Source organism: Carassius gibelio, chromosome B7, assembly GCF_023724105.1.
Source record: "Carassius gibelio isolate Cgi1373 ecotype wild population from Czech Republic chromosome B7, carGib1.2-hapl.c, whole genome shotgun sequence".
NCBI lineage: Eukaryota > Metazoa > Chordata > Actinopteri > Cypriniformes > Cyprinidae > Carassius > Carassius gibelio.
The window spans coordinates 34,531,753-34,545,058 of record NC_068402.1 but is presented as its reverse complement, the minus strand read 5'-3'; the positions used below and the strand labels follow the sequence as shown (position 1 = coordinate 34,545,058).

Sequence of the window (13,306 nt, the reverse complement as noted above, 5' to 3'; positions counted from 1 at the left end):
AATGCATTGCTACTTTTCAAGGACTGTCAATTAATTAAAAAAATATGCTTCCATTGGTGTAGTTATGTCACCTACGTGTAAAAGCTAATTGTACTTATCATACTAACCAGCCAAACATTGACACCTTTCCCAGCTATTGCTAGTATTTTTGGTCCATTTCCCTTGAAGATTTCAATTTTACCCTTAAGGTGCAGTCACTTTTACCACTGATACTACTGACAATAGCTACCCAAGCTCACATGAAAGATATGTGCTCCACAAGCACATATTTTCAGTGATTTCAATCTTTTTTGCCTATGAAAGTTTGCTAATGTGACCACACTTTTTGAAGTGGGTATATTACCATATGATGGTAAAAAAAAAAAAAAAAAAAGGCAAAAAACACATGCACAATAACACTTTCGGGTTGAAAATACTGGTCAAGGAAAATTGCATGCCCATGTGTGCTTCTGCCAATTGTGCTCATAGCTGTGGCAAATCAAATCAAATCAACAATATTGTCTGAAACAATCATTCAGCATAAGGTTTCTGAATTGCGGCTCTCTGGAGAAGCCAGAGGACTTTCTTCCTAAGTGTGTGCAGATGTGAGAGAGAGACCGAGGCACAGAGAGATAAAGGAAGAGAGAGAGAAATTGGTAGAGCAAAGAACGAGCCATTTAATATCCCCATTTCTCGCTGCATTAGTGTGCGACATCTCCACAGGGACGCTGAAAGAGGAGGTGCCCCCACTATCCGGTTGTCAAGGTAACATCTTCCCAGTGGTTTGAGTGAAGACTGATTTAGAAAAGTGATTTGTCTGTTGTTCACATTCATCACATGCATCACACCTCTCACAGCTGTCATTGCATTTGCTAAGTTCATATGCACCGATGATTCCCCGGCTGTTCATTATTCCCAAAAGACATTTAAGGCTCCAAAGAGATGAAATCCTTAGTGGCATTTTGTTTGGCATCGGATGGCTAAATGCACAGACTAAAGGTTAACTCTGTGCTTGTCTTTTATGATCTGATGAAAGATAGAGCTATCAGTGCCCTCTGAAAAATACAAAAGATGTACTAATATCTACAGAGAAGCCCATCTGAAGGTACAGCACCACATTAAGCATTAAAATTCACAGAGAAATTGCCAAGTGAAGAGTCTTTGATAAATGTCACATAACCCACAGCGACTTTTCGATTTAAAATGCATTAGTGCCTTCTTCATAAAGAGATATGGCATTCACATCAAAGACACAGACGTATCTAGAATATGTCACATGCAGAAGCTGTCATGAAGTCCAATATAGTTTGATTTACTAATGTGTCCATTCTGTTCAGATCATATCAGTCTGTGTGCACAGATAGCCAACGTTATTTGAACAGACAGATCCTGCCCAAAGATAGCAGCACAGACATTATTCTGCTTGGCCATTTATTAGACTCCATCCATCCTCTCGCTATGATATCCGGACTGGGATATCGGAGCCAACTATAGGCACTGAGGATGAGTGTGAAGAAGAAATGCTAATCACCTCGTGTAATGCAGCTAATGCAAACAATTTGAAGCATTCAAAACACACATATTAATGACTGTAATTCCTAATAAGCAGCAGCATTATAAACTACTGAGCAATAATTAACAGACCTGAGGGTAAAATGTGAAAACACAAGCTGCAATATAAGCAATTACAAGAGGCGAAACAATAAAATCCCCCCTCCCTGAAATAGAGCATTAAAATGGTTGGCTGATGAATATGTCGGGGCTGATAGAAATGAAAGTGAGAATTCAATTTTATTGCCTTACGGAATTTGCCACCATTAGCCTTTCAGAATTAGCCTGGTTAATGTTCTGATGGGCAGGCGGACAAGCTCGTCGTTAGGACAGAAATAAATTAGTGATGTGGCAGCATAGCCTCTGCTTTCATGCATATGCAATGTGCAAAGAATGTGGTTCCATATTCTGCATACAGCAGAACTAAAGATTTACTGCATCATCATGCCTTTAACCAAGACAAATCCACCCTTAACAAACTTGAGATGACATGCTGGATTAGCTTTAGCACACTGAACCATGCACATTTTTAAATTGAAGAGATGGAGGATTATCTACACTGTAAGAGGCACTGGACAACCCCTCTATGTGAGGGTCCCTTATGGTATGACATTTCGGTTCAATTTGTACAGAACTGTTTGTACACTGCATAGAAGCTGCAGATATTCTGTGCATTTACCCAGAGGCACAGAGGTGGAATAGTGAATTTAAACACATTCACAGTTGCAATGGATCATGTGCATTGATTGTTTTGTGTGCACATGCAGCAGACAGAAAATAAGACGTGTATGGATTGATCATGAGAGAACTGTGTAAAGATGCTTTAGATGCAGATTTTGACCAGGGCACATTGTTAAAAAACAAGTTCTGTCATTGCTAGCATACTTCAGAGAGTCTGCATTTACTAAACCTATAGTTACAACAAATATTTGCAAATGTGTATGGTTAGAACTATAGCTTTCAACCTGTGGCTCAAAACATATAGTTTCTTGTTGGTGTAATATCTGCACTTGAATAGATATTTAGAGAGTTTGGAGAATCTATGAGAAACTATGTGAAGAGAACAGAAAAAGAGTAAAAAGAAAAAAACTCTTTACACTCTTTGTCTCAGAACTTTCCTCAGACCCCCAAATGTGCAAAAATTGTACCTTTAACGGTATAACATTTTATCACTGGAGCAGGAGCCCTGAGGGACATCTCTGTACCTTACCTTCCTCTACAAATTAAATTAAATTAATGTATTTAGAAGACGCTTTTATCCAAAACAACTTACAATGCATTCAGGCTAAAAAAAATTTGCCTAACATGTATTCCCTGGGAGTCAAACCCACAACCTTTTGTGCTGCTAATGCAATGCGCTACCACTGAGCCACAGGAACACTTAACAAGAACCTCTAAGAACCTCTACAAGGTACCTAATGTACCCTTAAGATACTACTATGAAGCTTTTTGAGGTAAACTATGTACAAAAATGTTCTTTTAGTGGTCCTGCCCCAGGTAACAAGCTGTTTGTTGCCACAAGTATAACAAGTTCCTGAATTAGCTATGTTTGACCCTGCAAAAACAGTCTTATCAGAGCTTGGGACCCTCCACTCTGATCTTAAGGGGAAGACAGTTTGACACACTCTCAAAAAAAGGTACAAAAGATGTCTCTAGGGCTACTAATATGCACCATTTAGGTATGTACACTTGTGCACCTTAAAGGTACTAAAATGCACAAAGATGTACCAATGTTCCAGCACCGGGTGTTCTGATGATTTGTCCTACCCTGTCAGATTTTGCTACCTCCCACTAAAACAAAAATGATTTATTAACGTCTAGAAGGAATACAGCTACAGGAAACCAACAATAAATATTTTTTCTACCTATTAGATTGTGTTTTCATTAAAGTCTACACCTACCCCAACCCTAAACCTACCCTTACAGTAATGCAGATACATTAAATACTGTTGTTTAGCATGAGAAAAAGGACACTATATTGATGTGTGCATGCACAGTAAACCCTGGTAGGAAAATCTGACGTGTATGATAAAATGTCAGGACACCGGCAAAAGATGTTGATCCAGGAACACATCCTAGTTGGCAAAGTCACAGTCAGCCAATGGTTTACGTGGGTGCTTTGACTCACTGTATGAGCGTCTCCAATCAGAATCACAGCCTGCGCTTTCTTTTTCTGGTACAGATGCCAAATAGCATTTCTGTCTCACTGTAAAAAGATGAATAGACAATATATTGATTTTCCCACCTAATGTGGAGTTGGGGGGATGTGAAGCTTGAGCGAACAAGTCATCGATTTGCTGTTTCCTTTCATTACATGAGATGTGTGGATTCATGAAAGTCAGATAAAAAGGGCTGAGGAATGAACAAAAAAGCTGTATTTTGAAGATAACCGCTAAGCATAAATGTCGCCCCAGGCTAAGAGGAAGAGAACAGCAGCATATGAAAGAGGAAGAGGGAGAGAGAAACAAGAGGAAAGAGTAGGAGAACCAGATGAGATGAGTACTGAGAGTAGGACGGGGGTTACAGAGGCGTTTGTGTACTGTGCAGCAGCGCAGCAGGAAGTGCAGCCACCTGCAGAACTACAGGGCATGGAGAGAGCTGCTCTGTGGGCCGCGCTGTGTGGGAGAGGCTGTTTACACACAGAGTCAGTCAGCCACCCTACGCTCCCTTAGCACTCGCTATCCAGAGAGCTTCCATTCTCATTAGGATACATCAGCTGAATGAATAGGGTTTCAAATATTGTGCCAAAGCCAAAAAATGAGAGTGGGATTTTATGAAGCCATAACAGCCCTAATGGCTCTTAACGGGGCTGAAATTGAGAAGCCAAAACATTAAACGCGAATTGAAAGGTTCTTTGGCAGCTGCTATTATCGGTTTCCAAGTGTCAAAAATCACAACCTTTCAGACGAAGAATATAATTTTCTGTCACTAGTACCTTAAAACTAAAACACACTGAGTGCAAACTCTCCGGAGTCGTTCATGCCTGACAATCTGTTGTTTTATTTATTTGTTGTTGTTGTTTTATAATGTTAAATATAATGTTTTATAATCATTCCTTACCTTATCATCTAACTTCTTGGCACAGAAGGAAAGCTCGACGTAGCCGTTGTTCCCAGAAATCTCTTCTGCATGAATCTTGAGAAGTAAGAAAAGGGTTTAGCTTATAGACAAAGTCAACATACTGTTATTGTTTGTTTGTTTATATGTGGAAACAGGAAATATTTGCTTTTTAAGTAGTTTATTTCACAACCATTGGCACTGAATTCTGTCTGTCTGTCTGTCTATCCCAGTCAGTCCATCCATCTATCTCTGTCTATTAATTCATCTTCCTATCATCCCATCCATCCATCTGTTCATCCATCCATTCATCAAACTTTGTCCATTCATCCTTCCATCCATCCATCCATCCGTCCATCCATTCATCTATCCATGCATCCATTCATCCATCCTTATTCCGCTGTGTGTACATCCATCCACCCAACCTATCTATCTATTCATCCATCCATCTGGCATTACATTTATTCATCCATGCATTCACTCATCCAATTGATCCATCTGCTCAACCCAGCCATTTACCCATCCCATCCCATTCATCTACCCATCCATTCATTCATCTGTCCATCCATCCATCTTTCCAACCATCCATTCTTTGTCCATTAATTCAACTCAATTATTGTCTTTGACCTCTACTAGTTTGTTTGTCAAGAGTGGTTCAGACTGACCTCAGATCAAAATGTGATTTCGTCAGCATTAAAAATCTACCACCAGTTTGTAATACAATGAGGTGGTTCACTTCTGTGGGTATTTCAACATGAAAAGGCCATTAGTTTGCAGTGTGGTTTGGAGAGACTTTGTTAAAACTGATGAGAAAGCAAAGAATCAACACCTATGATAAGGTATTACCTACGGTATTACGTTTTGTCTTACGGATTAACCTTGTCTGCCTGCAATAGAAACATGCAAAAATAACTAGGCACATCACTTTCTTAGCAGACATTGTAAGAATATCCTGTGTTTGTCTACCTACAGTATAAAAGGTCTAACTGGGTTATATGATATGAGCCCAGAAAGCAGCAGAATTTAAGTTGGAGGTCGAACCGCATGCACTGCAACCCAAACTACACAGAGTTATATTAAAAGTCCATTACACGGGTTAGACCTTATTCATGAAACCTGATGACTTTTTAATGCAACTGTGTTATAGAGATTCCACATTATCTATCTCTCAGGCATCACACATACCAGCAGTTTCACTCAACTGTATCAAGAAATATTTTAAAGTGACATTTCATTCCAGAAGAAATAGGGAAAAATCTCTCATTTTGTAATGTGCAGTCATCCTCTGAATTTTGTGATGAGTGACGTGGGCATGATTTGGCATTTAGTTGGCACTTCAAAAAAAAGTGGGTGGTCCTACAGATGAATAAATATCACTTTTGAGTGGCATCTCATAATGAAAAACTGTGCATTGTAAATGGGTGGGTATAGATGCCAAAAACCCAGCCGTAGTTAATAAGGCCTATATTCTGCAAATATAAAGAACTAGATATACTAGATATACTTAAGACATTCATTTAGAGAAGAGTCAAAGTTGCATTGTGTTTTTTTATATAGCACTTAATGTGACAGATTGATTTAAAGCAAGCTGCTTTAGAGTATTAAACATGAAAAAACAATGTCAGTTTCACTTTTAACTTGAATTACAACTTCAGTTTCTACTATAAAGCAGCTCTCCATGTTTTTACTTGTGTCTGACCTCGACAGAGTAAACGAAAGAAATAAACCAGAGAAAATGTTCATTTAAAAAGAATGTGTAGCCCAAAACACACCTACCTTACATAATCACCACAGATCAAAGGTGTATACTAGAACCTTTACAGAAAGTTTGCTTTGGCAAGCTATTTCGATCCAAAACCAAAAAACAAAACAAAAAAACATTGCATTGCATTGTATTATAACTTATCAAAACAAACTTTCTATTAGTGTAATTTTGTCTGAAATGACAACATGCAATAACGTCAAGTATGGTTTAATGATAACGACAGAGGAGAATTATATTGTAATTGTAATTACAAAAGCATTCTTTTCAGCTGTTGAATGATAAAACATTGATAGCTAATCAAATTCTACCCAACTTTAAAGATTGCAAACAGAGGCAGACAACATAACTGCAGAGCATGCCAATAATAGACAGACCCTTTATAACAACCCAATCTCTCGGCAATTCATACTAATTTTAAAATGTGGCTAATTTGTACAAATTCATATGACCTTACTTGCTAAATCGTATGTACTGTATTTACAAGATGCACAATTATTATTAATTCCCTATCATCACCGTCACTGGGGTCTAGAAAAATCATGGAAAATCATATGAGTGAGGTCGTACAAATTAGCCACCTTGTAAAATACGTACCAATTGGCCCTGAGATAGCCTTGTTTATACAATTATTTTTATAGCTACCTTTACCAAAATGAGATTTTATCTAATTAAACACAGTGATTCTTAAGGAAATTTCTGCTAAACAGTGGTTATTGTCAAAGGATGAGTTGGTGAGGCAAAGAGTGTCTGCTTTCATTTTGCAAAACAGCTTCATCCTATTCTGACTATCTAGGAGTGTGTCTCCAGTAAAGTAACTTCAATTGTCTTTTATTTATTCTGTAAACAAAACAAAACCCCTTTGTGAATGCTAAAATCAAGTGAAGCCAAATGAAACTTCTACCACGAGGGCTTTCAGTGAATGTGTAAATGTGTACAGCAGCAATTAAATATGAATTATGTGTTTTCAACTCACTGTGATTGTAGATTTCCCAGCATATTTTCCATATTTCAGCAACAGAGGTTTCACCATCTTTTTTTGGGCCACTATCTATGGAACAAAGTAAAATGTTTATAGGAAATAATATCAAAAAAATATATGACTTCTTTTTCATTTCTTTTTTTTTATAATTATTTCTTTTTTATTTATTTTTTATTTTGCCATATGGGTGTTAATTGGGAGAACATACTTTAGGCCACATAGAGTATAAATAAAGAAAATGCAGAGGAAAGTGACATCACCTGTCCAAGCGTGCACTCCACCCCACCCAGGAAGTCATCGTCTCGCGTCCCAATACTGTGGGCTCCATGAATGTCATAGACTTCGAAACGCAGTTTCTGGACTTCCTCAAAGTAGTAGTCCAGCATTAAGACTTTGGCAAAGACCGGATTCAGGTTACTCTTGATCACCTCAGTACGGTCCAGCTGAATTACAGAGAGAACAACAATTCAGTCAACAGTAAGTGAAAAACTTCTCACTGGAAGCATCTGGCTTCACAGGCTGTATTGTTTGTGCGCTGTCCCTGGGTAAAGTCAAAGAAATGACGGCAGTGGGATGAAGGCCTCATGAGTCTGATTGTTGAGAGCTTCCACACATGCAGCTGCGATGATCACGGCCTTGCTCTCGTACAAAACACATTTGTTCTCGTTTCTCATTCATCAGCTGTCTCTCTCCTCACCTCCCCCTGCTTTGCGATTGCTCACTGGTGCATGTCAAAAACAAACAGAGCAAATACAATCATTTCTGAATTAAAACCTCGCTGAGGCAATTAGCTGGAGGAGTTAATGCATCATTCTCCAAGATGTTGGAGAAGATATTAGGGAATTGGTTTAGAGATGCAATCTGAAAATTTAAGTATAAATGCATTGAAAGAGACAAGCATTGGGCTTTACTTTCTTCCAAAGCAAATGCTGAACAAATAAAGAAAGGATGTTTATAAAAGAGAAAAGAGTGAAAAAAAGTTAATTTTCAGTGAATGGGTGCCATCAGAAAAACATAATGATAATCCATAAATCCATCAGTTAACATCTTGTGAAGTAAAAATCTATGTGTTTGTAATAATTTCATTTTAAGCCAGAATTCAAGTTCATTATCCACAATAAAAATTATTTTTGTATGCATTTGGACTGTTCTGTCTTGTTGACTGTGTTTGATCTGTGCATATTTCGCTCCTGGTTCAAATAAGACAACTTGGAGAAAGCAATATTATGGGTAGAAGATTATTATGGATTATCGTGATGTTTTTATCATCTGTTTGTACTCTCATTCTGATGGCACCCATTCACTGCAGAACACTGCACTGCAGATGACCAGAGGGTGACTGCATTTTCAGCTCATTTTAATTTGGGGGTGAATGATTTTTAACTTTTCTTATTGTTTTTTCTTCTTTTTTTCAAACAAGTATTGGTTTAGCATGAAAATATTTTGCTTCACTGTTTCAGTTCGTTGGATGGTCCATGCTAATGAACTTGTTCAAATAAATGGATTCAACTGAGCCCCAGTGCAGATCCACCTAATTTATCATGTTTTTGGTTTCAATGTAGTTTTCTGGTTTCATTTATCACATTTAGTGTACATTGTTTGTGTGCAAGGTAACTACTGCTCTAAATAACAATTTAATTGTAATCGGTCATACTCGCACTAAATCAGATTAACAGTATCCAACCTCTAATGTGTCTGCATAACACATATCAAGCAATGAATGCCCCTCCTCCATCAGCCCGTTTTTACAGTCTTTCTTAGTAATTATATACAGCCTCACATATAAAATATTCAGCTCTTCAATCTACTATGTATGTACCCTTGAACTCAGGTGAACTCTTAAATAGTGCAAGTGGTAATAAATCAGACTAAAGGAGCTGAAAACGATTCATAAAACAATATGTCTAGGTTATAGTTCTTCCCAAAAGACAGAAACAAGACATATTCTGCATAAAGAACAGGCCCAATAATATTTTGTGAACCTTGACATTTGTGATCATGGAGCACAAACCAGTCATAAGTAGCAGAACGGTGTATTTGTAGCAATTGCCAGGGATTATCATTAATATTAGTATATTAAGAAAAGATATTCAGATATTTTGCACATTTTCTATTTCTTGTCTAAACATTTGATTAGAAACATGCATGGCTAAGATCTACATTTGGACAACTTTCCCAATATTTTGATTGCTTTTTTGTTTTTGTTTTTTGCACCCTCAGATTACAGATTTTTAAATGGTTGTATCTCGGCCAATTATTGTCCAATCCTAACAAACCATACATCAATGGAAATCTTTCAAAAAAAATTAAGATTTCAGGTGATGTACCAATAATAATTAAAAAAAATTGACTCTTGGGACAGATTTTGTGGTTGAGAATCAAGAGCATTTACACACACACACACACACACCACACACACATTTGCTCTTGTTTTTGTGACATATCAGGACACAACCCTGTATAATGACATGGGTATGACACAGGTATTACAAAGAGAGGGTGACTTATGAGGACATAACCCATGTCCCCATTTTTCAAAACGCTTTTAAATCATACAGAACGAGTTTTTTGAGAAATTTAAAATGCACAAAGTTTACTGTGAGGGTTAGGTGTAGGGCCATAGAATATACAGTTTGTACAGTATAAAAACCATTACACCTATGGGATGTCACCACTTTTCACAAAAACAAACGTGTGTGTGTGTTGTAAGGAAAATTATTTTATCCATGTACTCCTTTTAATCTATATGCTCTATGCTGAAAAGTCACAATACAATCATTAAATTAATTTCTATGTTTTTTTATTAGGTTTCCTTATCTAAAATATTTAGGTATTACATTTTTTTATTTATTTTTTTTCCATGACAAAAGACCGGGACATGTTTTTATTTAGCTGAGAGGATGTAAAGATATTTTCTAGCACTGGATTATTTAGACCTAAAATAGTCATCTTCCTCCTGGGAGGTCTAAAATTTGCTGTTCTGGGGGAATATTGCTAATATTACTTTTGAGGAGCATTACGGATGTAAAGCATGACATTGAGAAACTATTATGTCCAATAACCTCTTGACTAGATTACTATAATATTGCGCTGGTCGAATTTTTTTTTCTGAATCCTTATATAGGCTACAACTAGTGAATACTGCTGCTAGACTAGAGTCTCTGCTATCACTGCAAACACCCGACTGCCTCCCGCAGCTCCTCCAATCACAGGGAAGCAGACCTCTTATCAATTCCAAGTACATCTGCTGCTGGAAAACCATTTTATTACAGAACTCAGTGACGGTAGCACCCTGCCAACATGCAGAAATCAGACACGTTCCCAATACTGAGGTTTAGTTTGAAAACTCTGTTTTTCAAGATTTGGCTGGGTCTGTTCAGGTACGCAGCCAAAACTAGTTTGCATACCGACAACATGGAAAACCTGAACAGAAATTATACGGCCGTCAACCTTTCAATTAACTTGTTTACTCACGTTATCAGGTGAGGTGAGGCAACGGGTCGCGTACTTTTGAGTGGATTTCTCATTTGAGCTTTTATCAGCCTAACACTCTTTTCTCAACGCTAGTTTAGACTTATCACCATATTAAGCTACTTTACTAACAATTCTTACAGTTCAAAGATTTGAATAAACAAAGGTGTCAAACTTTTGTTTCATTCAACATTACTTCAAATATACAGAAAGCAAGGAAATCAAGACGAGGACACTTTTGAGCTTATTGTCAACTTGAAGAACCTTATAGTGAGTTAGTACAGAGCTGTTAAATGAACCAGAGTATATCTCTTTACCCCTTACAGTGGCAGCTTTAAGATGTTTGAGAAGTGTAACAGAAGCAGTGAGAGAAATGAAGTGATGTATGTAGCCTGAGGGTGTTGTAGAGAGATTACATGGGAGGTTCATGAGGGTCTTAGAATATTATGCTATATTTACACATACTATGTAGTCTTCACATTGAGAGCGCGAGAGAGAGAGAAAGTAAGTGGAAGGGAGCGCAGAGAGAGATACGAGTAGGCTTAGCTCCCACTCAATTTTAGCTCTTTCTTTGCATGACAATGGCACTTCCCCATTGATAGGTGCTGCATGAGCAGATAGTGGAACACCTAATGGTTTAAGAACACCAGAGAAGCACTTGAAACAACATAGAGACAACAATCCAAATGGTCTGAATCAGTTACCAATGGCTACATCTGAATATGCCAACCCAGTCTCATTGAAAAAATGTTCCTGTGGCAGGATTCTTCAAAATGTTGGCACTTGCATGTTTTGAGAAAATTTCATGTGCAGAGTGTAACACTCTAATGCATTTGAAAGTAGTGTATCACCTATGCTAAACTAAATTTAACCAATAGTGTTCAAAAAAGCAAATGTGAAATTAAAAAAAAAACATTTCCTGAAGGAACCATGACATTTTAGCTTGCTATTTTATCGTGATTTGTGTTGGACATGCAGTGCTGTACCAGGTGAGCTACCAAGCAAGTTTACTTCAGAATAGCCATGCATATGTAGCAATGAAATATGCACACTTCCATACTATACAGTACAATAGGCAAAAAAACTTTAATGATATTTTAATGATAAAATTTTAAAAAAGGTTACGAGATACCCGCAAATCAAACAAAAAAAAAAATAGAATAACATTTTTACAAGTCATAACTCCTGGAGAGAAATAGTGCAGACACTGGAAAATGACCAAACGTTTTAATGCACATGCAAATGATGTATAACTTGAAAGACCATGTGCTAGGCTGCACACATATTCTAATAATTCATGTCAAAGCTAAAACATACTTTGGGATTTAGACTATTATTATTATTGCTAATGCTTATGCTGTGTTCACATCATGTTGTAATTCCTGTAATTAAAATATTCTGATCAATCAAAACCATACAAATTGTTGTCGATAAATTAGAAACTGAGAAGGTTATGAAGGCTCAGATTTCTCTCACTTAGCTATCTATTGTAAGATGTGAAAAGTAGCAAATGGCAACCGCTTTAACAGTTACTTTTACTGTTATGCATTTGGCAGATACTTAAAGCAACTCACACCTCACATTTTATTAGCTGATGCATTCCTTGGAAATCAATGTATATCTTTTGGTGAGATATGAAAAGGATTTTGCTGTAATCATCCATTGACTGTACATTGTTAATGTGTGCAATTTCTTAATTCTTAAACAGTTTGCTAGAGCATATACATACTACCCAGCAAAAAACTATCAAAAATGCACAAAAATGTGTTCCAAATAACCAAGAACACCCAATAACCACTTAGAACTGCTTTGGAACCACCCAAAAACCTTTGCACTGTGCACAGGCATTTTCTTCTAAAAATCTGTTTTGATATTTTATGGAGAATTTTTTGGACTCAATATTGAACTCAAATTGCCCTACAGTGCAGGGCATTCATATAATGAACTCACATTTTGTGCCCTTAGTAATATTAAAAGGTCAGTGTTTTCCATATCAGTCTCTGCTGTGGAGGGACTGCGTTTGGAAGATATAAATAACAAAAACTGACAGCAGTCAGAGATTTGGTAAGCTTCTTACAAACCACTTGACGTCTTAACAAAAAGATTCCATTATGTCTAATGCCTAATGTCTTCACTGAGCTATTTAAACAAATACTTTTAGCAAAAAGGACAATGGCACACATATCTGTTGCTTTGATCATTCAGCGATTGTAGAGCAGCACCCACTTAGTGTCTCACGCTGTGACGATTCACAAGCTCACTGCTTGCACGAGGACATTAAAGCCTAATATTAAACTTATCATATTCTGGGCATTCTGGTAATATGCTCATGGATCGATGCAACATGCTCCAGTTCATCATGAAAACAACGGATCTAATGGGAATAACATGGGAATATGCAAAATGAGACTATATTGACGCATCCTAGACATGTATGCCAAGATCCATGAAAACGCCTGGCGGACATTCAAAACAGGAAATGTAGACTAATGCAGATGACAAGA

At 37.2% G+C, this 13,306-nt stretch overlaps 1 protein-coding gene across 1 annotated transcript in view; it reads right to left on the bottom strand.

The window, feature by feature from the left end:
* LOC127962627 (copine-7-like) overlaps window positions 1-13,306 on the bottom strand; it is a 69,720-nt gene that overhangs the window by 51,203 nt on the left and 5,211 nt on the right. Inside the window, exons 3-5 of the mRNA XM_052562250.1 lie at window positions 7,592-7,774; window positions 7,326-7,400; window positions 4,591-4,665 (exon numbers count right to left, since the gene is read on the bottom strand). Coding sequence (XP_052418210.1) covers window positions 4,591-4,665; window positions 7,326-7,400; window positions 7,592-7,774 — 333 coding nt within the window. The remainder of the gene's footprint in view (window positions 1-4,590; window positions 4,666-7,325; window positions 7,401-7,591; window positions 7,775-13,306) is intronic.